At 37.7% G+C, this 26,997-nt stretch overlaps 1 protein-coding gene across 2 annotated transcripts in view; it reads left to right on the top strand.

The window, feature by feature from the left end:
• The window catches only part of ZBBX (zinc finger B-box domain containing), a 140,844-nt gene that overhangs the window by 88,151 nt on the left and 25,696 nt on the right, over positions 1 to 26,997 (top strand). For both annotated transcript variants that reach the window (XM_075548891.1, XM_075548890.1), the window contains exons 10-14: positions 2,362 to 2,471; positions 2,843 to 2,943; positions 6,595 to 6,677; positions 8,842 to 8,984; positions 11,254 to 11,561. In XM_075548891.1, coding sequence (XP_075405006.1) covers positions 2,362 to 2,471; positions 2,843 to 2,943; positions 6,595 to 6,677; positions 8,842 to 8,984; positions 11,254 to 11,561 — 745 coding nt within the window. The remainder of the gene's footprint in view (positions 1 to 2,361; positions 2,472 to 2,842; positions 2,944 to 6,594; positions 6,678 to 8,841; positions 8,985 to 11,253; positions 11,562 to 26,997) is intronic.

Here is a 26,997-nt window from a genome sequence, read left to right as displayed (position 1 = left end):
GAAAAAGTCCAGCCATCCTTGCCTCTAAGGAGCGTTCTGGCCATACTTCTTCTGAGACAGTTTGACTTGTTCTTTGGAAGTCGATTGAAATTGTGGTGGACAGTCTGTGAGTTCTTACACATGCATAGAATCATCGAGCCACCATAGTAACAAAAACAAAAGTTTCATCACTCCCAGAATTCACTCATACTCCACCTGGGTGGCTACGCTCCCTTGCCTTCTGCAACCCCTGGTAACCGCCCATCGATTTTCTACCCTTATAAATTTGCTTTGTCCTGATGCTATTGAAGTCAAATCATGCTGCCTTTTGTCTCTGGAATCAGATGCTTATCTTTTATCAGGAGACATGATTACTCTGGTTATTGGTAGCGGCCCTCAGAAAGGAGAGCCATGACTAGAATGGTCAAGAAAGGTGCCTTTTTCCCTAAGCAAATCTGTTCAGAGATTTTTAAGGGGACTCCTGGAGTGAGAGATTCTGGAAACTTCAATCCAAGCAGTTTCTGTTCCCACTAGATGGCATTGGGCTCTCAGTCTTTGAGGCAATCCCTGTGAAAAACAGCTTGAATTTTTCATGACGACAGAGAAGGCCTCACTATGTAACTGAGGGGACTAGAGCTCACAGGAACCCCACAGTGCAGCCTTCTCCGTCTAATGAGTAACAACCCTTTCCTTTATCTTTATTGCTGGTCCAGCTGTCTCCACTTTTGGTCCCCTGTCTACTATCATTCCCTCTCTTTATTCATCATAGGATCGGAAGCGAATGTCTCTCCTTTGGCAGTATTTCTGATTTATACAAGGCAGCAAGTCACCCTACCTACTTGATTAGAAATCTCTCCTAATCTGCTCTACATTAAGGGTTCAAAATGTTCCAGGTGAAGAGATGCATGGTCTGAGGCTTTTTAAAACATTTTTTTTCCTCCAGTGGCTCTGAGTAGTTCACAGACATAGACTTGTTTGAGGTCTTTGGTCTTAAGAGTTGGTACATGGACTGTCAATGTGTGGGGTTCACTGGCTCACTGGCTTCTGCTCTGCAGTGTAAGTTTCCTCAGTATGAACTAGGTCTGTGTTTTTGTTTGTTTGTTTGTTTGTTTTGTGTTGCTCCAGAAAATCTTGCTGTAGTCAGATTAAAGGTTGTCTTAAAGGGAAACCCTTGCTTGAGTGAGACCAAAGATTGGGAAATGAATAGAAACCCCACCAATAGGTGGCTAACATCACATTTCACTAAACATTGTTTCCCTTTCCAAAGATTCTTAATGAAAGTTTTGGGTAATAACAGTTAGAAAAAGGTTGGTTGATCTAACACTGCGACCCCCACCCCCCAATATGTCCTAGTTCTGAGGACACTCTTATATTAAGCTTCCCAATGATTTTTTTTGTTTGTGCCTTAATTGATTTGTTGCCATTTTTTTCCTGTAAGAATACTACTTCTTGTTTTCTTAGTATTTGTCTTAATCACCAGGTGATGATCAGGTGTAGTGGTTATGTGTTGAGTTACTAACTACAAGTCCAGAAGTTCAAAACCACGAACTGCTCCTTGGGAAAAAGATGGAGCTTTCTACTTCCACGAAGAGCTACATTCTCAGAAATACACAGGGGAAGTTCTACGTTTTCCTACATGATCACTATGAGTGAGAACCAATTCAATAGCAGTGAGTTTGAGGGAGACTACCTTGGTGGAAGCTTTTCAAAACGTCCTTATGTTTTCTCTGCACTCACCAATATAAGGTCTATGCAGTGAGATCCAACACACATTCAGATGTCAGTCTTTTAAATAAGGTGCTATGCTTAGTGGACTCTATCTGGCTGTAGAGACCCAGGGTGGCACAAAGGGTTAATGCACTCACCTGCTGCCTGACTTGCAAATACAAATGGGAACACAAGATAGGAAATGTAGGCGACATGGAGCTTATGTTAAGAGGAGGGGACAGCTTGGAAGGGAAGGTGAGACTGATTGCACAGCTTAGAGACTTTCATCAGTGTATCTGATTTGCACAGGTAGAGATGGCTTCAGTGGTGTGTGCTTCTATGGTGTTTAGCAGCAACAGGAACAAAAACAAATCATTAAAGTGTAAAAGGAACCACGAGGGAGCATGGTTCTGTTTTGACACATGGAGTGAGGAGCCACTCCTAAGCCAGTGTTATCATAACTTTGACACAGGAACTATGCAATTCAAAATGTTATATACAGCGTCCATTTCATGTACAGTTATTTTAGTAGCTATTGTTGTATAATTTTTCTTTTTTTTCCTTGAAGGTACAGTTATAGTATTGTCATTAACTTTCTATACTCATTTGTTAAGTAAGTCAAGGTCGTGTCTGGAAAAGTTTCAGATCATGTGTTTTATTTTATTTATTTTATAGAACTCCACAGGACCAACTTCCTAACACACAACCAGATAAATCCATGCATTCATCTGAAACCACTAACGAGACACCATTTTCTCCAAATGGAAGTGATGAAGAGCATGATGGTTAGTTCAGGCATGATTAGATATTTCCCAATTTATTATTTCAAATTAAATACACCAAGAATTAATCAGCAGCTGCTTTTGGTTTTCTTTAATGTTTCACCCAAAACTTGAATATTTAGCCCTTGATCTCCATTTCCACATAAAAATAATTTATTTTCTCTTCTTTCCATTTCTTAGATTTATTTTGCTTTAATTAAGATAGTTTGATTTAAAAACTGAATGCTAATTCAGTGTGATCAGGGAACTTGAGAGTGTTTATATCTTTCTGTGGCTAGCCAGTCTGTTGTTGGTTACACTACTTTAAAGAAAGAATATTGATATTATCAGCTAACATATATCCTTTGATATTGTTTTCTAATCTGATTTTCTAGTTCTGGTGACTAAAGTACAGCACCCAGCTCTTTTTCTACCTGTAGAAGAATGTAAAATAGAGAGACCTGAACCGTCTCTGAAGATAGTAGAACTGGATGATGTAAGTGTGTAATGATCATTTACATTTCTGAACTCATGGGAAATTAGTCATGTATGTTTTCAACTACACATTACTTTCAATAGATTTTTTTCATAATTCTATACAGTTTAATAGGAAGCTTTCAAGTGGTTGAATTTAGGCAAACTCAGGGGAAAACGAGGGCTATTTGAAAAGTATTGCTATTAGGGATCCAGCACATACAGATTGGGTTCATTACAAACATGATGTGTTTAGGCATGTTCTTGTGCTCCGTGGGTGGCTGCAGTTTAGTTAGCTCAGTAATGTATTTATCTTAGTTTCCTTAGTGTGGCTTCAAAAAGGATACTCTGAGCCATGGCGTGTGTGTGTGTATGTGTGTGCGTGTATGTGTATCAGAGGTAATATTAAACATTTAACAAAACTAAAGTCAACAGCTTACCAAATTATTGAAGCTCCTTGGAAACAACCATTTTAAAATGGATCGAATGTTTAAAGAAAAGTTAGGAGGCCCTCAAAGATGAGCCAAGTGAGAGAAAATCCTCAACACGGATCCATGGAGACACCAGGCCGGAAGTCTAGAAATTGGTAGAATAAGACCATGGACTCACCATTGATGCAAAATCTATTGAAGATAAGATCTCACAAGGTTCAGTATTTTAAAAATTTAAGCGAACATCTTGCTCTTGGCAAACTTTCGGTTTAATAGGTGCCTAAAATATTGTGTAGGTCAACTAACTTAAAGATGCAATCAAGATCAAAGGTAATGAAGGGGATTTTATAAGATAAATCATAACTGGAGACCAAAGTTGGATTTATTAATGTGACCTAGAGAGCAAGGTCTAATCAAAATAATGGCTTCATATGGGATCGGATGGATAAATTAAATTCAGGGTCTGATAATTCAGCTCAAAAGGTAATGAATACTGTTTTGAAAACTGCATAGGGCTTGTCTTCATAGATTTTTTGTAAAGGATACAGGTTGGCATCAGGACTCGTAGGTAGACTTTTTTCCAATGTAGAACTACCTTGACGAGGAAAAAGTGAGGCATTGCACTGAGGTTTTTCCACCACAGGACCGCACCTTCCCCGTTTTCATGGGGAGCCAGGACCACACCTTCCCCGTCTTCATGGGGAGTCAAGACTGCACCTTCCCCGTCTTCATGGGGAGCCAGGACCGCACCTTCCCCATCTTCATGGGCCACAGGACCGCACCTTCCCGGTCTTCATGGGGAGCCAAGACTGCTCTAAGAGAAGTTCACAGGGAAGCTGTACCCCACCCACCCTACAGCTCCCATCTTGTGCCTTCAGATATCTTTTTGTTTCCCAAACTCAAAGAGCGTTCAAACGGAGCAGGCCTGGAATCCCCAGAGGACACGCAGCTTCCGTCTCCATTCGTGAATATAAGAACGCTGGATTCCTCCCGGAAGTGTCACAAAGATGGAAACGCTACCTCAGAAGCATAGACCCAATGGAGGATGTACTGAGAAATAATAGCTCCACTTTTTTGTATTTTTGCTTAATAAATGTTTCTATGATTTTGTAGCAATTAGTTCGGCGTACCTCCTACAATGACGTGTAATTTTTCTGTCAAGAGTATATTTATTAGTAGAATTGATGCTTTGTCGTGAGGGAGTTATGAAGATATTTTGCCTTGTAGAAATGTAATTTGATACATTCAATTTAATTCTTTGTTTTTCCAGACCTTTATAACAAAAGTAAGTCTCATCACATGATGTCTAGTTAATAATGTTGACATATAAATTTAGTTTCTTGAATGCCATTTAAAATTATTCCCTAGATAAGAATGAATTCGTACTTAAGATTGAAGAGATTTAGTATAATAACAAAATACCGGTAAAATAATACTGCCTTGAACGTGCCTATCTTGTCTTTCATTTAGCAGAATTATTAGCTATAGCTTGTTTAAGGTGTAACAAACTCAGTATATTTCTAACTTTCCAGCCATCTGCTAATTGTGTGTGTATCTTATTCTACAAATTTCTCTCACTAGTTTTAACACACTAACTGGAGGAAATGCCTCTCTTTCTTGTTTACGCTGATGACGTCTACTGTGTGGTTTTGTCTGTTTGTGCTTGTTTTTTGGTTAGGGTTCAGATTAGCGAAAATACATTTTCAAATTTATTCTTGTTGTTGAGAATATGTAGATCAAAATGTATGCAATTCAACAGTGTCTACAATGCACAGTGCAGAGACATTGACTGCATCCTTGGACTGGTGCGATCATTCCCAACTTCCTTTTCCGAGGCTCCCTGCCATCAAGTCCACTCTAATTCACACAGAGCCCGTAGGGTGAGGTGGGGCTGCCCCTGTGAGCTTCGGAGACTGTATGCTTTTTATCTATTTATTTTTAATAATTCCAGCGGGAGCTCTTACAGTTCTTCTAACAACCCATACATCAATTGTATCTAGCACTTTTGTACATTTGTTGCCATAATAATTTTCTAAACAATTATTTTCTATTTGAACTCTTGGTATCAGCTCTTCTTCCCCCCCCACCCCATCCCACCCTCATGATCCCTTAATAAATTATAATTTTTTTCTTATCTTGCACAGACCACTGTCTCGCTTCACACATATTTTTGTTGTTCATTCACCTGGGGCGGAGGTTATGTGTTATGTGTCAATCATTATGCTCAGTTCCCTCTTCCTCTCCTCCTACCCTCCTGGTATCGCTATTCTCATGTGTGCTCCTGAGGGGTTTATCTGACCTGGATTCTCTGTGTCCTGATTCTGTGTGTCTGTACAGTGCACATGCTCTGATCTAGCCAGAACTGTAGGCAGGGCTGGACTCTTGACAGTGAGGGGTGGGGAAGCCTCAGGGAAGCCTCAGAGAACCAAAGGAATGCTGTGTGTTTCATCAGTGTTATCCTGTGCCCTGGTTGACTCATCCCTTCCTGTGACCTTTCAGAAAGAGCCCTCTTTCTCCTGAGGAGCAGATGGTGGTCTTGAACAGCTGACTTTGTGGTTAACAGCCACATTCATAACCACTGTGCCACCAGGACTCCTCCCTTCTATGCATTGCTCCTTTTTATTAACATAAACGTATTGCTTGTGATGGCACCTGCTTAATCCTTTGAGTTGCTATTGTCATTTTGACTCCATATAAATAGATCTTGAAAGAGCATGATGCTGCCGGGAGACATTCTTTATTAATAAAGCTAAATTAATGCTCGGTTAAAAAATCCATTTAAGGAAGATTTGAAATTTCAGGTTTAAAGATTAGGTCAAGACAGATTTTTAATGTCTCCTTGGCCTAAATTTGATTGGTTAGAGACACATAAATATACAGACATGCTTACACTCATAAACACACATTTGTGCACACTCATATTCATTAAAATTGTTGATACAGTAAACCAGAGAATTAAAAAACCTTAATTACTGATCTACTTAGCACTTTAGTACGTGCATAGTAAAATACAAGGTGTCATTGTTTGCGAGTGTGGTAATATTAATAAAATGGGTGACATAGCTGCCACTGCACCTAATTGAATTTGTTGAGTTCTTGTAAAACTCGTGTTTTTTGGCATATAACTGTAGAGTTCATGAAATTATTTTTACTAAGAAAATATGCTAAATACCATGCTCAGTTGTCCGACTGATAAATCCTATATTTATTGAGCATGTTCATATTTTGAAACATATTTTAAGAACACTTATGAAGAGGACTTTGAAGATTCAGGAAATACCGTGTCTTATAAGGTTGAATTAGCTGATGCAGACAGTACAAAATGGTAAGTTCTTTCTAATTCACTTTGGATGTTTATTTAAAACCCACAGAAACTCACTCTAAATGAAAAATCCATGGTGTCAAAATTATGTGACTTTACTGTAAGAATATAGTTTACTTTAGTCAAGGTTTAATTTATATTTGTCAATATCTAGTATTTAGAAAATTAAATAAAAGGTTATATTCTTCCTCTTCCCAAATATTGGGATTATTAAATACTAAATACTTCTGCACTAAGGAATTGCAGTTATTTGAAATGCTTGGTAAACTCTGCTATGTTTCATAAGGTTTCTGGTTTTCTTTTCTCCAAAGATACTTTTTGGGTTTACCTCATTTTGTTCTGTATGAATGCTGACTAAAAAAGTCACGTGAATATTTGGTTGAGAGGGAAAAAGAGCTCCTAAGTTATACTTTATTTTTACGTGTCTTCACAACTTTTATATGGAGGTTAGTCATTTTCAAGCGAAAACTATCTGGTTTTATCTGTTAATAATGCTAAATATTAACTCCAATTCCAGTTCCTAGTTCTTTCTTGGAGAACATGTTATGTTGTTGACACTTTGGTTATGATCTCAGGTGTTTGAGCCCCAAAGCAGCAAGTTATATACCTAGGGGACTAGTTCCTATGCCCAATCTTTGTTTCTATGGTCAGATCAATGTCTGGCCTTATTCGTATTTTGGAAGAACTATGAGCCTTAATGAGGGCCACAAGGGTGCAGTTGTTTGTGTTTGAGGCTGCTAACCCCGAGGTATGTTTTAAATCCACCAGCTGCTTCCCGGGAGAGAGCTGAGACAGTCTGCTGTCCCCTGCAAACCCCCCGTGAAGTCTAGGGACCCTCAGGGGCTGGCTGCTCTGCTCTTCCTACAGTGTCACTGAATCCAAATGGACTCACTGCTAGTGGGGTTTTGGTGTGAGCCTAATTACACCTGGGGGTGTAATTGTTAAAGTGCTTAGCTGCTTAGTAAGAAAGAGATTAGTGGTTCAAACTCACCAGCGACACTCCAGGAGAAAGTTGTGACAGTCTGTTTTGCTAAGATTTATACACTTGTAAACTATGGGGTGATTCAGTTTTCCCTATAGGGTAACTTTGAGTTACAGGCAGCATAATAACAAGACAAGCCTAAGTGATACACTTATGTTCCCCAAACCTGTTAGGACAAATAGACCCGGGCATGTAGCAGCAAATATGCTTTCAGCACCAGGGTTTGGGCAGGGGACAAAAACTTGGTCAGCAGATCCAAGCCAAACTCATGACCGTGAGACTCTATAGGACAGGGTGGAAGTACACCTGTGGGTTTCTGCTGTGGTAACTCTTTAGCAGGAGTAGAAAGCCTCATCTTTTCCCCTCAGGTCTCCTGCTGGTTTTGAAATGCTAACCTTGTGGTTATTGGTTCAATGCATAGCTGATTACACCATGGAAGGGAATGAACAGCATTTCGTTTCTCTAATCTGATTCTTCTTGATAAGTTATTACATGTGTCAGACTTGACCCTATGTAACAGATTAGAAAACACCACTGATTGTGGTTTGCCAGTAGCTTTACTTATAGCTTAAGTTTGGAGGTGCCTCAAGAATTAATTTTATCTCCCTTCTGAAATTCAAAGTGAAATAAGAGGACCCTTTTTGTTAGGCATAATACACAAAATATTGTTATGGTTCTTTGTAGAGCATATATGCATTAATTATTAAATATATTAATTCATAAAATGTTATTTAAATTGTAACTATGCTTGAATATGGTAATCATTATTAAATATTGAAACTCTAATACTATATAATAGTTTTAAATTTTTATACTTCATGTATGAACATAGAATATGTGCTATATGTTACTAAAACTTTGATTTTATGAAGTTTCCATGAGCTTTAATGATCATTCCTCATTTGGACAAAAAAGAATAAATAATATTAAATTTATTTCAGGATGTTTAAAATACAAACTTTTAATTGAGCTATTATAGTCAAATTAGTTTCCTATATCTTTTTATACCCATGGAATTATATAATTATAAATAGCTTAGAATTTAAGATTAAAACAGTGACCGATTATGAATAACCCTATTCTGTTTAAGCTTTATTTACATATGTTTTTATGACATATATTTTGTATTCTCTTTTTATCATTTCCTTCAACTCTATTTCTTTTGTTTTTTTCTGAACATGAAAGTTGGACATTTAATGATTATCAAAATATTAATTTTCCACACGGAAATAACCTCCATCCACACCATGTTTTCACTATGGGGAAAAAAGATCTCTTAAATTTCTGTCTGACCACCAGCTCTTCATATCATAGAGATAATTCAAAAGGTAAAATTTTATTAGTTATTAATGTTATTAGCAATGATTGTTAGCATAATATTCAAACCAATAGCTAGTCTTGCCTGTTATGCTCTTCATCATAAAACCAGGAGTTGATAAAGTGGGTGACAATATGTACCTCCCTTACAAATGTGCTTTTGAGTCAATGAGTGACAGTGCATGTATTCAGAAGAAAGAGTAACAATTATTGGTTCTATGACAGCATAGTATGGCCTGCGTTTGCAATTAAGAGATCACATGGAAGAACTTACACTGACAAAAGTTTGATCAACATTTGTTGCCTTCACTGGCATTGAAATTTTTCCAAACATATTTAAATAGGATGTGAAGTTTGACATTTGAGATAAAACCAAAAGCAAATTACACCTCTTGTTTATGCCCTGCATATTTTATTACTGATAGTTTCTTTGGGATCTGTAGACTATGGACTCTAATCTGGTTTGAATTCCCATTTGGTGAGATCAATATTTAAAGACAGTCACAGCACCATAGCTTGCCTTCCAAATCTGATTTTAGTTTGATTTCTACCATTTAGTCACTGTGTGATTAATTTCTTAGCCCTCATTTTTCTAAATTATCATTCAGGAACTAGATATATTTTTCAAACTGCTGCTTAAATATTATACTTGGGAGTCTACCTAGTATTTTAAGGGAAAATATAAGCAAGTACATCATGTGTAAAGGATATGTAAAATATTAGAGAAAGAACATTATATTAAAATAACTAATTCTGAAACTGATAACCCCCTTCTGATGTGATAGTAGAAGGTAGAGGATAGCAGTAGGCTTGTCTGACCAATGGCTCTTCATGTTGAAAAGATCATTCAAAAGGTAACCTTTGATTAATTATTAATATTATTAACCATACCACTGAATCGTTGCCAACTTTAAGTGACCCTCTAGGACAGGGTCAATTGCTCTTGTGCATTTCTGAGATGGTAACACTTTATGAGCGTACAAAGCCCAGTCTTTCTTCCTTAGGAATGGAGCACAGTGCAAGTTTTATGAAACTGAATAAGATTTATATCGCATGCTTATGGGTACTTTTTTCTGACCTATTAACATGTTACTTCATTTCTCATAATACTGCTGTTTAAGAGGTGACAGAAGTTGGGAATATGAGTTCTAAGTGCTATGTGTAATTGCTGAGCTATAGGGAATGTTTGACTCAAATGAGTCAGTCCTTTGGGCTCAGAGCAGAATGTGCCTCCATTTTCATTCCATTGTTGTTATTGTTGACTCCAGCTCATAATGACCTTGTATGATGGAGCACGACTGCCCCAGGAGGTTTCCTGAGAGTCCGCCTTTATGCAAGCAGATCTTCATGTCTAGTGTGTTCAAACCTGCTGTCTTTGGATTAGCAGCTGAGCCCTTGATCAGTGTGTTGCCAGGCTTCTTTTCCTAGATATCTAGATGATGGTAGATGTACATTTATTTAACGTGGAAGGCACACATTAAAATCATTTTTTAGCATTCTCAATGGAGAAAACCTGGACCAGTGTCTTACAGTACTCATTATAATTTACAATCACCTGGAGTGCTTAGGGAAATGAAAAAGAAAAACAGACCAATGTCTGATTCTTCCTCCCAGACTCTGATTTAATTGGTTTGAGTCAGGCCCCTGCACTGACAGTCTTAAAGAGCTCCTTTAGATGAGTCCATTGTGCAGCCAGGTTGAAAACCAGTGATCTAAACCAAGTGATTTATTTAAAGCAGGCATAATGAGGTGGGTGACTAATAAAATCGTGCTCATTTTGTTGCTTTCCAGAGGCAGGTGGTTCAGCTTCTACAGGGCCTGTGCCTTCTCTGCTGCTGCTCTGTCATCTGGCAGATCTTCCTTTGCCCTCCTCTCCTCCTCTCTAGGCAGGCAGGCTGAGGGAGAGAGGTGGAAGTGGCACTCAGGTACCCTCTGCGTCGCTTCTCCTGAATTGCTGTTGTAAAATCAGAGTGGCAGGGAGAGTGGGAAAGTAGGAAGTAGGAGAAGGTGAAATAAAATTTACATCCATTTCAAGATTTCATGGTAAAATAAAAGCTCACCTTCCTGCATTAGTCTAGCTCATTAAGATTTGACTGTATATATAAATGTGATTATCACTCTGAGTAGATGGAAGATAAAGCAGATTTTAACACTGAAGCTTCCACAATGGAATTTATTGACATATATCCATCTCGTAGAACTTTAGGTCTATGGAGTGTGTTGATTGATTTACTTGTTTACATATGTTGATTTGCATTTGCAAATATGTGTTTTCAACAGCAGGAACTGCAGAGATAGACTGTGACAGCATGGCTGATCCTGGTGTTTCTTCTCCTGCCATTGGAATAATGGAGGAAAACGGCTTCTGTGGAAAAGGTTTACCAAAGGAAAGGACGGATCAAGGAAGTTACGAAAAGTCTGCTGATTCCTGCGCACCATTTGAGAGTAAGAATTCTTTGCCAAGTACAGATTTGAAAGAACTTTCCATTAAGGAGTTATCACCCCAAGACATCAAGGAATCCCTGGACCTTGGCAATCTCCATGAGAAGCCATGCTTACAAGATTCTAAAGCTACCGAGTCACAATTGGTAAATTCCTGTTATGTTCATCAAATTACAAAATTTTATAAGAAATTTCTTAAGATTTCATATTTACACAATACCCTCTTATATGTTATTTTTATTGAAATTAGAATGTGATTCCTTATATTATCATGTGATAATAGAAGGGTGATTTTTATGGGACAATGTTAATGACTTACTGGACAAATTCTAATATGGTAAATGCCATTCTAATAAATGGTTTTCTATGACTAATAATATGTCAAGCCCCACCTCATGAACCACAGTAAAAGTGCTCTTACTGTTCTAATTGCTATTCATTTTTATGAATAATTTAGTATAATAAATCCTCTTTCTAACTCTTTCTTGTAAAGTAGTCACTGGACAACTGAAAGGTATGCTGATATGTAGGGAGAACGAGGGTCTGTTGCTTAATTTAACTGTAAGTTGAAGCAGGTAAGTATATATGGACTAGGTCTAGCATTTTTGATTACTTAATTTTAGTGGAAAATAGCAAAATAGCTCATTATTGCCATTAAAACATACTTGAATTTTTGTCATATATAACAAAAAACTGAAGTAATCATTACCACTAATACTACATCCTTTGGAAATGGGGCAAATAAACATTTTTTCTTCTCTTCAAAATTCACAAAGATGCCTAAATTGAAGCGTGACCCCCTCACTTCAAAATATAAGAATAAACACTTAAGCAGCTGACAGTTTTGCTTGGTAGATTGGATTTCTGTATGCATCTTGTGCCATCTCAGATAGCCTTGTGAGCTGAGAAAAGGGACTCCTACCAAATGTTCAGACTACAAAAAGTCTGCCCAGACTCCAAAAGATTGTCCTGGATAAAATGACCCTGGGCATAGAAGGATGAAAGGAAACTGACTTTGCTTGGGATCTGAGTTAGATAAAAAAATGATCTTACCTGGAAAAAATGCAATTATTTAGCTTTCATTAGGCAAGAATACGTACTTTTTAACCTGGAGTAGCCTAGACATTAACATTCATGTTAATCCACTTCTATTGACATGTTGATTTGTCTATTCAAAGTTAATCGCTGTCCCTTTTACAGAGATTTCTAACATTAAGCCAAAAATGGATTCTCCAAAATAAGTCACACTGAAGATGAGTTTGTCTTGCAAATGAAGAAGCAGACATCATGTTATGATGTTAACAAAGCAAACACAAACTCCAAAGGAGTAAGGCAATATAATGAAAATATTCAGAGGGAAAAGAAAAAGGAATTTAAAAAAAATATAAGGAAAGAATACGCCAGTAGAAATGGTTCAATTTATAAAATTAAAAATCTCAAATAAAAAGTTCAAAATATAATCATTGAAATTTTAATTAAAATAATAGATTAAACAGCACAACATATGTACAGATAGAGAATGATAACTTGGAAGATAGACTTTAAGAGAGACCTTGTTGTAGCAAAGATCCCTAGAAAGTTAGAAAATGTGAAAAACAAAAACAAAACAACACATTGGAAAGCCTTAGTAAAGAATAGAAATTCCAAAGCAAGAAGAATAAATTCTGCAATGACATTTTCATTTCATCCCAAAACAATAAAAATAATCTTAAAAACCCATCCCTTGTACTACCCCCAAACTTAATGACATTGATTCAGTTCCAGACACAATTAGGGATTTTTCTCCAAAGAACATATTTTCTTTTTTCCCCCAGTTGATTGTGCTAATGATTTGGGGTTATTTTTATTAATAGTTTTGTTGAGCTAACATTAGCATAGACTGAAATTTAATAGTTCAATCATATTAAGAAGTTTTGTGCATTCATGACCACAATCAATTCTAGAACATTTTTTTCCTCCTGGTATCCATTGCTGTTGACTCCCATTTCCCCCAACCTCCCCTTCAGGGCCCCAGTTAATTAGTAAGCCAGTGGCTTTCTTCATAGATCAACCCATCCAGATTCATTCATATATATATATATATAGATATATATGAGTGAGGATGGGTGTATATATATATATGAGTGTGGATGGGTGTGTGTATATATCTATATATATCTATATATGAGTTTAGATGGGTATATATATCTATATATGAGTATGGATCGGTGTATATATATATGTATATGAGTGTGGATGGGTGTGTGTATATATCTATATAAATATGAACAAAAAAGAAGCTAACCCAAAAAACATGTAGGACTCAGCACTAATGACAGAATAAAGAAAAATCGCAGTGGGAAAGAAATCCACAGAGCAGATACAATGGGGCTTACCAAAATGGAGCATTTTGTTTAAAATTCTAGGAATATTGACTATTTATTCAGAAGAAAGATTGTGCCCTCCCATATTTCTATTGAACTTGGATCCAAACAACTCTGCATGCCCCAGCCTGGACTCACCATCAGCTTTCTGTGCCACCAGCCTGCTACTACTTGAATCTGAAGATGATCCCGGCCTGCATTGGACTTGTTGACTTGAGTTGGACTGGACTGGGATGGCTTCTTTTGATATAAGATTGCTTATTTATATAAAGCCCTTTCATATATCTATATGTATATATGTGTATATATACACACACACATATATATGCATTTAAATGACTTTCTCTAGACAACCTGCCCTAACACAAAGTTTTTGCAAGAAGATGTGGCCTTCTAGACAGAGCCATAATGATATAGATGGAGTAAAGTCTATGGGAGTAAATCCTTCATGACAGGGCATGTCTTAAAATGAGAAGAAAGACCTGCAAACGTCTACAAATAATTGGAACTTAGAATGTACAAAGTATGAATCTAGTAACATTGGAAGTCATCAAAAATGAAATGGAACACGAAAACTGATATTCTATGCATTAGTCAGTTGAAATGGCTGATTAGCTATTTGAATCAGAAAATCATATGACTTACCACACAAAGAATGTGAGATTCAAGAGGAATGACATTGCATTCGTCATAAAGGACATTTCAACAGCTATCTAGAAGTACAATGCTATCTGTGATAGGATACTGTTCACATGCAAACAAGGAATACAGTTAATACAGTCATTGCTCAAATTTATGTGCAGAAAAGGTGTCCTGTTTCCCCTAGGAGGGCTAAATTGGTACAAAGACTTAGATTAAACCATGAGTGCATGACTGTTTGCTTGTTCCATGAACTTGGTGCCAACACTGAGTGACAAGGTGATTCCTTGCTGCTGCAGCAGACATCCTTTTAGGTCAGAATATTGTTGAATGTGAGTGATACGGAGATTCCTTGCTGCAGACAGAAGGAACCACTCAGGAGAGAATGTGCTTCCATGTGAGAATGTTAATTTTGAATCATGAAAACATCTTGGGCCTAAAGTTATTGTGCCTAAGAACAGCCCCAACATTTAAACTCCTGTAAACTTTATCCTTTGGTGTGTAAATAAAAAATGGTGATCAGAGAAGCTTAGGAGGTCTTCTCTCCCATGAGTACCTTTCACTTTCACTCATTACTCAACCTGTGGGTCATGAACCATTGGGGGTGTTGAATGACCCTTTCACAGAGGTCACCTAAGACCATCGGCAAACACATTTCTGGTGGTCTTAGGAAATGAGACACTACTCCTCTAGCCATCTCCAGGTGAGTCTGCCCACGTGGAGATATACCCACATCTGAATACCCAGCATGATGAAACCACGCCAACCCCGTCATACATACCCCATATAAATACAGGTGTATGTGAAAGGGTTGGCACCATAATTTACTTATGCGGATCAGTCACACATGGAGAGAGCATCTACTCTATAGAGAATAGCTACTCTGTAGAGAGTAGCTGCTGTGTTGAAAACAGCTACTCTGTTAAAAGCAGCTACTGTGTTGAAAGCACCAGTATTGGAGGTAAAATGACACTTCAGGAAGTATAATTACTGGGGAAATGTAAAATAATGTTCTGTAAAATCCTTAACTCCTGTAAAAAATTATATATATATACCAGGAACTTAATCTGTATGCTGATTGGTCTTTTTATATTCAGCTATGATTGATGTGAATACTGTGATAGTAACAGGTATGTAAAAAACACACACAAAGAGTGATAAATCATAGGAAACTTTAACGAACTGCATTGGCTGAACTATGCCATGAATCATCTTTTGTATTGTTACAGCTATTGTTATATATTATTTTCATTAGCAAATCATCCCATGACAATGGATAGTGTATATAAGAATGTTAATGAAAGAAAATATAGTGAAGATTTTTTACAGTGTGATTTTACCTCAATAATTACAGCAGGAATTGAGAAACTGCAATGTATTATTGTGAAGTTCTATCAGCCAAATCTATGAAGCCGAAGAAACGAAAGTGCCATTTTGATAGCAAGCATCTGAGCTTTGCCAGCAAGGATACCAAGTATTTTAAAAGCAAAGCTGATGGACCTCAAAACGCCAGACATGACACTGGTGACAAGTACCACAAAGAAAACATAGCAGCCATTGAAACTTCATATTTGGTGGCACTCAGAATTGCCAGAGCTATGAAATCTCACACCATTGCTGAAGATTTACTGTTGGCAGTGGCCAATGACATTCTTCAAGTTATAATCAGAGACAAATTTTTTATGAAATTGAGTGCAATTTCCTTATCTAACGACACTGTCAGCAGAAGAATAGATGACATGTCTGCTGATATTCTTGATCAGGTAATCCAGGAAATTAAATCTTCTCTACTTCCAATATTTAGCATCCAGCTTGATGAATCTACAGATGTTGAAAATTTCACAGTTACTGGTTTATGTGTTATATTAGTGATGGCGACTTTTAAAATGAGTTTCTTTTTTGAAAACCTCTTGAAAGGACACCTACTGCATGTGGTGTATTTGACACAGTTGGTTAATTTCTGAAAGAGTATAAGACATCTTGGAAAAAGGTTTGCGGTGTTTGTACAGATGGTGCTCGAGCTATGCTAGCATTTTGATCTGGATTTCAACGTTTGGTACTTCATGAGTCACCAAAAGTCATCAGAACTCAATGTATGATTCATTGGCAAATATTAGCAATGAAGACGCTGCCACAAGAGTTACAAGAAGTAATGAAATGCATCATAAGTTTCGTCAATTTTGTAAAGGCGAGCACTTTAAACAGTTGACTTGTCGCAACTGTGCAAAGATTTGGGTGCGCTGAATAATGCTCTGCTATTGCACACTGAAGTGAGATGGTTGTCAATAGGAAAAGTTGTAAAACATGGTTTTGTGTTTTGTGATGAACTCAAATGTTTTTTAAATCAGAAAGCAAGACTGCAGTTCGAAGTACATTTGAGTGATAAAAGTGAACTACAGAAAATAGCTTACTCAGTTGCCATCTTTGCCATCTTGAAAGAGTTAAATTTATCACTGCAAGGACCAAATGCAACATGCCTTAATTTTTCTGAAAAGATCTGATCATTTCAAATGAAACTTCAGCTTTGGCACAACAACAACAAAAAAGGATGAAAATAAAATTTACATGTTGCCTACCTTATCTACTATCTTTGAGGAACATGACACTGAAACAGACAAAAGGATTATGATGATAATTTCTATGAAAGAACACTTGCACATGCTTGCAAACAAAATTTCATCATACTTTCCAAATCTACTGACACCCCATTTGCACTTTCTAGAAGCCCATTCACAGTCAAAGTTGAAGATGATCCTGAGGCAGCACAAGAAGAGTTCCTTGAACTTAATCAGCAGTGATGCAGCGAGAACTGATTTCTCTACAGTGCCAGTTACAAAATTCTGGATCAAGTGTTTGCAGTCAGAACCTATTCTGTCTGAGACTGTGTTTGTGCCTTCTTCCATTTCCAACAACATATCTTTGTGAAGCAGGGTTTTGTAGCTTATTATCAAGTCTAAATACAGAAGTATATTTTTTGTGGAAGATGATCTTCACTGTGCTCTTGCAAAGACTGCCCAAGAATTTTTGATCTGGTGAAAAAAGAAGCTATCTCTCAACTTTCTCACGGATGTTGGCTTTTTACACATACTGTCTGTTGCAAAATGTAACAATGTAGTTTACTGTTGTTATATTAAGATTGTCACCTGTACTACATTATGCTTCAAGAGAAAATTTCATTTATTTATAATTAGAAATAAATATTTCACACTATATAATTACATACTGTTTTTGTGATTAATCACTATGGTTTAATTATGCTCAGTTTAACAATGAAAATACATCCTCAATAGCAGATATTTACATTACAATTCATAGTATCAAAATTACAGTTATGAAGTAGCAATGAAAATCATTTTGTGGTTGTGGGTCACCACCACATGAGGAACTGTATTAAAGAGTCACAGCATTAGGAAGCAGTGAGAACCACTGCTTTAATATGCTTTTCAGATTGCTCCCAGGTGGCTGGGGTGCTACTCCATTAATTCAGCAACTACTAAAACTAGAAATTGACACCAAAAATTGAAGAATTATACCATTGTCTTCAGCCTGAAATTGACACTACATAAATTCAAGATCCTATGATAATTATTGGCGATTGGGATGCATACTGAGAAGCAAGAAGGGACAGAAGTTGTAACCTATGGTCTTAGTGATACAAATAATGCTGGAGATATTGATAGAATTTTGCAAGACCAAAGATTTCTTTATCACAAATACCATTTTTCAACAAAAGAAATGGCAACTATACACATGGTTTTCTACAGACAGAATAGAGAGAATTCAAATCGACTAGATCTGTGGGAAAAGACAATGAAGAAGCTCAATATCAACCACTAAAACCAGACCAGAACCAACTCTGCAACAGACCATCCATTGCTTGTATGAAAATTTAGATTAAAGCTGAGGAAAATTAAGACAATTCCATGAGAGCCAAAACACAACCTTGAGCATATTCCACCTAAATTCAAAATCATCTCAATAACAGATTTGACACATTGAACATTAATGACAGATGATCGGATGAGCTATGGGGGGACATCAAGAAAATCATTAACGAAGAAAGCAAAAAGTAATTAAAAAGCAAGAAAGAGTGAAAAGATCAAAGTGGATAGCTAAAGAGACTCTTAAACCTGCTTCTAATTATAGAGTAGCTAAGCAAATGGAAGAAGTGTTGACATCAAATGACCAAACAGAACATTTCAAAGGACAGGTGAATAAAATGAAGTAAAATATTAAAGTGAAATATGCAAAGACCTAATGTCAGGACAACCCCAGTCAGCATATCTTAAAATGAAAGGCATTGAAAACGTGACTGAGAAGAGCTGCCTTTTCAAGGAGAGTGGACTGTAGGGATAGAAATGGGGTAAAGGTGGTGAGAGTAAGTCCTTCCGAACCTTGATTTTCTGTTGCGGTCTAAGAAAAAATTCAAGCGTCAAGTCGTAATATGGAAAGATTCTATGGACAAAATATTGAATGATTCAGTAAGCATCAAAAGACTAAATGTATACACAGAGTCACTGTACCCAAAAGAAGTAGTTTCCATTAAGACTTTCCAAGAGGTAGCATATAATACAGAAAAAAATGGTACTGAAGGAAGAAATTCAAACTGTACAGAAAGCACTAGTCCAAAAAATGCTCCTGGACTTGATGGAATACATATTGAACTGTTTCAACATGTTCACTAAACCCTGGAAGCCACTCATCCACCCCAAGAAATGTGAAGCACAGCTACTTGGCCAAGTGACTTAAAAATATCCTCATTTGTACCAATTCAAAAGAACAGTGACCCAACAGAATGCTCAAATTTTAGAAAAATATCACTGATATCAATTTCAAGTAAAATTTTGGTGAAGATCGTCCAACAATAAAAAGTTACAAGAGTACATTGATAAAGAGCTGCCAGAGATCCAGGCTGGATTCAGAAGAGAATGAGGAACAAGGGATATTGCTGATGTGAGTTGGATCTTGGCTGAAAGCATAAAATACCAGAAATATGTTTACCTGTTATTTACTGACTATACAAAGGCATTCAACTGTGTGGATCATAAAAATCTATGGATAACCTTGAGAAGAATGAGAATTCCATATAATTTCATTGTGTGCATGCACAAAGCCTGTACATGAATCAAGAGGCAGCTGTGTTAGGAGAATAAGAGGATACATTATGGTTTAAAAGCCTGGAATATGTGTGTCAGGGTTATATCCTCTATGCTGAGCAGATAATCTTAAATGATGAAACATGTGGGATTAGGTTTGGAAGAAGACATTAATAACCTGAGATATGCACATGACACAACCTTGCTTACAGAAAGAGAGGAAGACTTGAAGCATTTGCTGATAAATATCAAGGATCACAGCCATCAATATGGATTACAACTAAATGTAAAGCAAAAATTCCTCATAACTAGACCAATAAGAAAGAGGAAGGCCCTCACGGAGATGGATTGATACTATGGATGCAACAATGGGATCAAGCATAGAAACAATTGTGAGGATTATGCAGGACTGGATAATGTTTGCTTCTGTTGTGCATAAAGTCGCTATGGGTCAAAACGAACTCAAAGGCACCTAAAACAATAAGATCTAAAGGGATGATCATGAGAAAGAGAGAAAAAATTGAAGTTGCCAAGGATTTCCTCTTGCTCAGATCCAGATTCAATGTTCATGGAAGCAACAGTCAAGAGATCAAAGTACACATCACCTTGGATACCTCTCAACAAGATTTCTTTAAAGTGTTGGAAAGCAAGGAAGTTAGTTTGGCAACTAAGGTACCCCTGAGCCAAGCCACGATGTTTTCAATCCCCTCATATGCCTGTGAAGCTGGACCTTGAGTAAGGAATGCCAAAGAAGAATGGTTGCATTTTAATGATGACTCTCGCGAAGAAAATGTGCAACCAAAATGCTCCTTAGGGGAAAGGCTGGTGAGACGTCATCTCTTGTACTTTGGGCATGTTATCAGGAGAGATTTGTCTCTGGAAAAGGACATCATGTTTGGTAAAGTGAAAGGTCAGCAAAAAAGAGGGAGATCCTCAACAAGATGCATTGACACAGTGGCTGCCACAAAGCACTCCCGTACAGTGATAATTATGAGAGGGGTGCTGGGCTGCATGGTGTTTTGTTCACTTTTACATAGTGTCCCTCTGAGTTGGAAAGAACTCCATGCCACCTAACAACAACAACAACAAAGGTATGATTACAGTCAACACTTGTAGGGTTTTACATTTTAAAGGACAGAGCTCACAGATTAACTATATAGTTTTAGTTTAGTTTTTATAGTAAAATCTTCAACATTAACCATTAAAATACTAAAAATGAAATCTGTATAATTCAGAACAGAAATGGAATAGGGGAATATAGAAACATGATTAATAAAAACAATGGGAAAAGAACAATTCAGTGAAAGAAGAGTATGGTTCTTGCATTCAGGAGTACTTGAGTGGAGACCCAATGTCCATCTGCTACCTAATACTAAACCTATAAATATATGCACATAGATCTATTTCCCCATCATCATATATCAATATATTTCAATATGCACATGCCTATATTTATACCTCTATAAATGCCCCTTTCCTCCTAGTTCTTTCCTCTATTTCCCTTTATTTTCCTCCTGTCCCACTCTCATGTTCAGCCTTCCTTTGGGTTTCAGTGATTCCTCTCGGTTACATTGTCCTTGATCAAGTCCTACCAGGCCAGTGATTTTGGATCACTTGTTCCCGTGTCCCTGTGTTTGTTAATGCCCACTTCCTTTCCCCCACCTCCCCCTCTCCCATGTCCCCCTGGAATGGTTGGTCCTGTTGTTTTCTCCTCCAGCTTGTTAACCCTCCTATCTTATCTAGATAGACCTGCAGAGATAATAATATGCACAAAAAACAAGACAGAGCAAAACAAAGCAACAAAAGAAAAGAAAACAAAAACATTTGTTCTATTAAACTGGCTTCCATGATGCTCACCTTTCTGACATGATCACTGAACACAAAGTGGGTGCATAGGCATATGTGGAGAAGAAAGCTGATGGTGCCCAACTATCAAAAGTTATAGCATCTAGGGTCTTAAAGGCTTGAAGATAAACAAGTGGCCATCTAACTGAGAAACAACAAAGCCCACATGGAAGAAGCACACCAGCCTGTGTGGTCATGAGGTGTCGATAGGATCAGGCATTAGGTATCAAAGAACAAGAAAATCATATCATTTTGAATAAGGGAGAGTTTGGAGTGGAGACCCAAAGTCCATCTGTAGGCAAGTTGACATCCCCTTACAGAAGAGTCGTGGGGAGGGGATGAGCCAGTCAGGGTGCAGTATAGCACTGATGAAACATACAACTTTCCTTTAGTTCTCTAATGCTTCCTCACCCCCCCCCCCACTATCATGATCCCAATTCTACCTTATGAATCTGACTAGACCAGATGATGTACACTAGTACAGATCAGAGCTGGAAACACGGGTAATCCAGGGTAGTTAAACCCCCTTAGAACCAATAATGAGAGTGGAGGTACCAGGAGGGTAAGCGGAAGGTGGGGGAGAAATGGGAAATTGATCACAATGATCTACATCTAACCCCCTCCCTAGGGGATAGACAATAGAATGTGGGAAAAGGGAGACATCAGATAGTATAAGACATAAATTTTTTTTTAATTATCAAGGGTTCATGAGGTGGGAGGGTGAGAGAGGGAGGGGGAAAATGAGCTTATTCCAAGGCCTCAAGTAGAAAGGAAATGTTGTGAGAATGACAATGGCAACAAATGTACAAATGTGCTTGACAACGGATGGATCTATGGATTGTGATGAGTTGTATGAGCCCCCAATAAGATATTTTTTTAAAAAACAGAAAAGAAATACATGTAGGGATAGTTTTAAAAAATACCCCAAATCCATTATAAAGTAAATAAAGAAAGAATAGTATGGTAAGTATTTATACAGATCTTCATGCATCATTCATGTGTTGTCCATGTTTTACAAGCAAAGAGGTATTGTGCAGCATACTTACTCAATGGAATACCATCAAGAACATCATAGATTAAGGAAGAAAGAGACCAATAAAAATATAGGAGGGGAAGATAAGTTCAAAATGGATGTTAGGAAAGAAGCAGAAACATGTGCTTAATCATAAATTATCTAAGACTAATGGAAAAAAATAATGAAATAAAAGAGCTGAAGTAGGTGGTCCTAATCTCCCATGGGTGAAAGATGTGGCAGGCTGCTTATTTAGAGCCTTGGAAACTAAATGGTGCACTTTTACCCTCTCCTCTGGTTCACTGAGAATTGGAATGAACTCAATGGCATAGATTTGGTTTGGGATGTAGGCTCAATTTTCTCTTATAAAATAGCACATTTCATGTACAAGAGGCATCCATTCCTCTTCAGGATGTTCTTCAGAAAACTGGCTCAGGAAATTTGAGTACATGCTTATATTCTGTCTACCTCTATTGCTGTGAGAAATTAGATCCCTTTGTGTGTCGATAAAGACATTTCTTGTCTTCTCTCAGTACTCTGAAATTGGGCTTGCAATTAGGGCAAATTGGGCTTGCAATTAGGGTAAAAATTAGCGACATTTTACCATTCTTGATAATAAGTGGAAAGAGTAAAGCAAGCTGATAAAAATAAATCCACTAAGTAGAATAAATTAGTGAATAGATTATATTGTCTCATTTGTAGTTAGCTGTTAGCAGCAGATTCCAAGTTTGAATTTAAAACAACATCCATCAAGATTTTATTTATAAGAAGCATACTTAGTAAAATCTGTTTCAGAGTAGTGGCAAAAAGTAGAATACATAAATAATAAATATAATAAATCAAAACCATCATATGTGATACAATAAATTATTAATCATAATGACTAAAATGTTAATTTATATGTTATTACCAATAGAGCCTTAGCAAAATGGACATAGCAACATGATATTATTGATAGATCTATCAACTTAATGGGATTTCTAATTAGTAAAGAAAGAAGATGTTCGCACAAATGAGTTTGAAAGACATATCTTGTACAAGATACATACACCAACTAAAGACTGCATTTTCATAGATCATTTATAAAAATGCAGTTCATACTAGACAACAATTCAAGTTTTCACAATTGCCAGACATCACATTTTATATGTTTTTCTAAGCACACTGCAATACAATTATAATTTGTAACAAAATGATAACAAATTAAATACAATGGAAAATAGTTCTGGATCTCAGAATAAATCATAAAGAAAATGATAAGCTATTTCAAATAGCTTTAACTCAAGAAATCAGTCATTCCGTAGATGTGGTTAGATTATTTGATAAATTAAGAGCTTTTAGTAAATTGTAAAGGATTCCTTTCTTAAATCATTTTACTGGGGCTCATACAACTCTTATCGCAATCCATACATACATCAATTGAGTAAAGCACCCTTATACATTCGTTGCCCTCATCATTCTCAAAATTTACCATCCACTTGGGTTCCTGGAATAAGCTCATTTTCCTTTTTTCCCCTCCCTCTCCTTCCCTGCTCCCCCTTTCCTCATGAACCCTTAATTATAAATTATTATTTTATCTTATCTTACACTGCCTGGCATCTCCCTTCACCCACTTTCCTGTTGCCCATGCCCCAGAGAGGAGGTTATATGTAGATCCCCGAGATCGGTTCCCCCTTTCTACACCCCCTTCCCTTCCCGTGTCACCACTCTCACAGTTGGTCCTGATGGGTTCATCTGTCCTAGATTCCCTGTGTTTCCAGATACCATCTGTACTGCTTTGCATCCTCTAGTCTAACCAGGTTTGCAGGGTAGAATTGGGATCATGATAATTGGTGGGGAGGAAGTGTTTAAGAACTAGAGGAAGATTTTGAGTTTCATTGTTGCTACACTGAACCCTGAGTGACTCATCTCCCCAACTACCCCTCTGCAAGGGATGTTCAATTGTCTACAGATGGACATTGGGTCCCCATCATGCACTCCCCTCATTCACGATGGTATGATGCCCCCCCCCACTCCCCGCGCATTTGTTGCTTGAAACCTGGTCCCCTCGGCCCTTCATGATCACACATGTTGGTGTGCTGCTTCTATGTGGGCTTCGTTGCTTCTGGGCTAGATGGCCGCTTGTTTACTTTCAAGCCTTTAAGTCCCCAGATGTTATATCTCTCAATAGCCGGGCACCATCAGCCTTCTTCACCACACTTACTTATGCACAAATTCGTCTTCAGCATTTATGTGAGGAAGGTGATCACACAATGATGGCTTTTGTTCTTTGGTGTCTGCTACCTGATCCCTTCAACACCTCGTGTTCATTTAGGCTTGTGTGCTTCTTCTCTTTGGGCTTTGTTGCTTCTTAGCTAGATGGCCGCTTGTTTGCTTTCAAGCCTTTAAGACCCCAGGTGCTATATCTTTTTGATAGCCAGGTACCATCAGCTTTCTTCACCACGTTTGGTTATGCACACGTCTATCTTCAGCGATCATGTCGGGAAGGTGGGTATCATGGAATGACAGTTTAGCTGAGCAAGGTGCTATTGTGTTGAGGGAGTGTGCGCAAGGAGGCCCAATGTCCACCTGCTACCCTACTATTGAACCTATAGATATATGCACATAGGTCTACTTCACCCATAATCATAAATATATTTACATAGGTACATGTCTGTATTTAGGCTTCTATCTATGCCCTTTGCCTCCTACTCCTTTCCTCTATTTCCTTATGTTTCCTCCTGTCCCACTACCACGTTCAGCCTTCATTCTGGTTTCAGTAATTCCTTTATTACCTTGCCCTTGGTCACTCCCTACCAGTCCTCCCACCCCCTCCCTCCACTGGTTTTGAACCACTCATTGTTCCCTTGTCCCTGTGTTGGCCAACACCTCTTCCCTTTCCCTACCTCCCATGCTCTCATGTCCCCCCGGGACTGTTGGTCTCGTTATTTTCTTCTCACATTGTTTGTCCAGCCTATCTTGTCTAGGTGGACCTGCAGATATAGTAATATGTGCATAAAAATGCAGATGGCTTTGACAGCACTAAAGTGGCACATAAGAACATGGCGTCTGTAGGAGCAACACCAGCACACTGACAGATAAAAAAGCCACTGACATACAAAATTTAAAGAAGAGAAACCCCCCCCCAAAAAAAAACAAAACAAAAAGACAACAAAAACAAACAAACAAAAAACCTGTTAGTAGTTTGAGGTCTGTTTGTTGACCTTGAGGAGTGTTTTCTGGACAAGTCTGATGAGGTGCCACGTCCTGGCTCCAGAGTCCCTCCTTTATACTCCCACAGGACCTCCTTGCTCTGATTCCCCCGCTGCTCCATTGCACGTCCCCAGTGCTTGCCTCAGTATAGTGGGGTCAGCTCAGTCACATATCCCCCACTGTGTCTCAGGTGCTGTCCCGTGTAGGGCCATGGGTCAGTGCAGGATGTTGCATCTCCCCGCGGGGCCGGCTGTGTGGTCCTCTCTGTACATTGGGCCCTCTGAGCTGGGCTATCATCCTCTGAGCTTGGTGCGCCCAGTGTGCTCTGCTCCTTCCCTTGCTCCTCCTTCCTTTGCTTCAGCTTCCTTCTGGGTGTGGTGTGGTAGGTCAGTTCCTTTCCATCCCTCTACTGGGCATATACCAGGTGGAAGCAGAAAATAAAACACGACCAGTCAATGTTTATTGCAGCCCAGTAGAGGGATGGCTGGGTCATAAGATAGATCAATTTCCATTGTCTTTAAGTATCGGCAGATTGCTTTCCACAGTGGCTGTACAAATCTACACGACCACCAGCAGTGGAGGAGAGTTCCTACCTCCCCACAGCCCCTCCAACACTTGGTGCTCTCTGGTTTGCTGATTTGGGCTAGCCTCAGCGGTGTTAGGTGGTATCTCATGGTTGTGTTGATTTGCATTTCTCTTATGGCTAATGACCTGGACCACTTTCTCATATACTTACTGGCCCTATGGGTCTCCTCCCTAGTGAAAGTTCCTTTCGGTTCTTTTGCCCATTTCCTTAGGGGGTTAACTGTTTTCCTCTTTTTGCAGGTCATGATGGTGTTATAGATTAATAAAGGGAAATTTGTAGAAATTCACAGATAAGTAATTTATGGCAATTAATAAAACTGAGAGTAATTTAAAAATTAAAATAAATGAAATATAGCAACTTTAATTAAATGATTATTTCTCAAAAACATAATGTCAAAACTTAAATGGAAGTATGCAGTATAAAAGTGATACCATTTTTTAAGCTCAATACAATTGTTATTTTTAAAATGGATGCATTACTATGTTGTGAATGTAAAAACCATGCATTTGGAAATACTGCATAAAAGCTATACAGTTATATAATCATTTCAATTTATAAAGTCTACAACATTTTCTTTCTGGTATAGACATCTGAAATAAAGACTATAAATCACTAATATGAAGCTATGTAAATGTTGTTTGTGGTTCTTAAGTTTATAATTAAGAATATAAGTGAATTTGAAAAATTTAAAAAGAATTAAACATGTTTGATTGCATTGCTTTTCATGAAATTGTATGTTTTGTGAAATGTGGTAAATAATTATATCAATGAGTACAGTCTTTATATAAATAAGGTGGTCAGGAATTAATTATTGAATTTATAGAAATAGCCTCTGCAAGTATATTTGTG

This window comes from Tenrec ecaudatus, chromosome 4 (assembly GCF_050624435.1).
Source record: "Tenrec ecaudatus isolate mTenEca1 chromosome 4, mTenEca1.hap1, whole genome shotgun sequence".
Classification (NCBI taxonomy): domain Eukaryota; kingdom Metazoa; phylum Chordata; class Mammalia; order Afrosoricida; family Tenrecidae; genus Tenrec; species Tenrec ecaudatus.
Note: the sequence above shows the minus strand (reverse complement) of the source record. Positions and strands in the feature narration are given on the sequence as shown.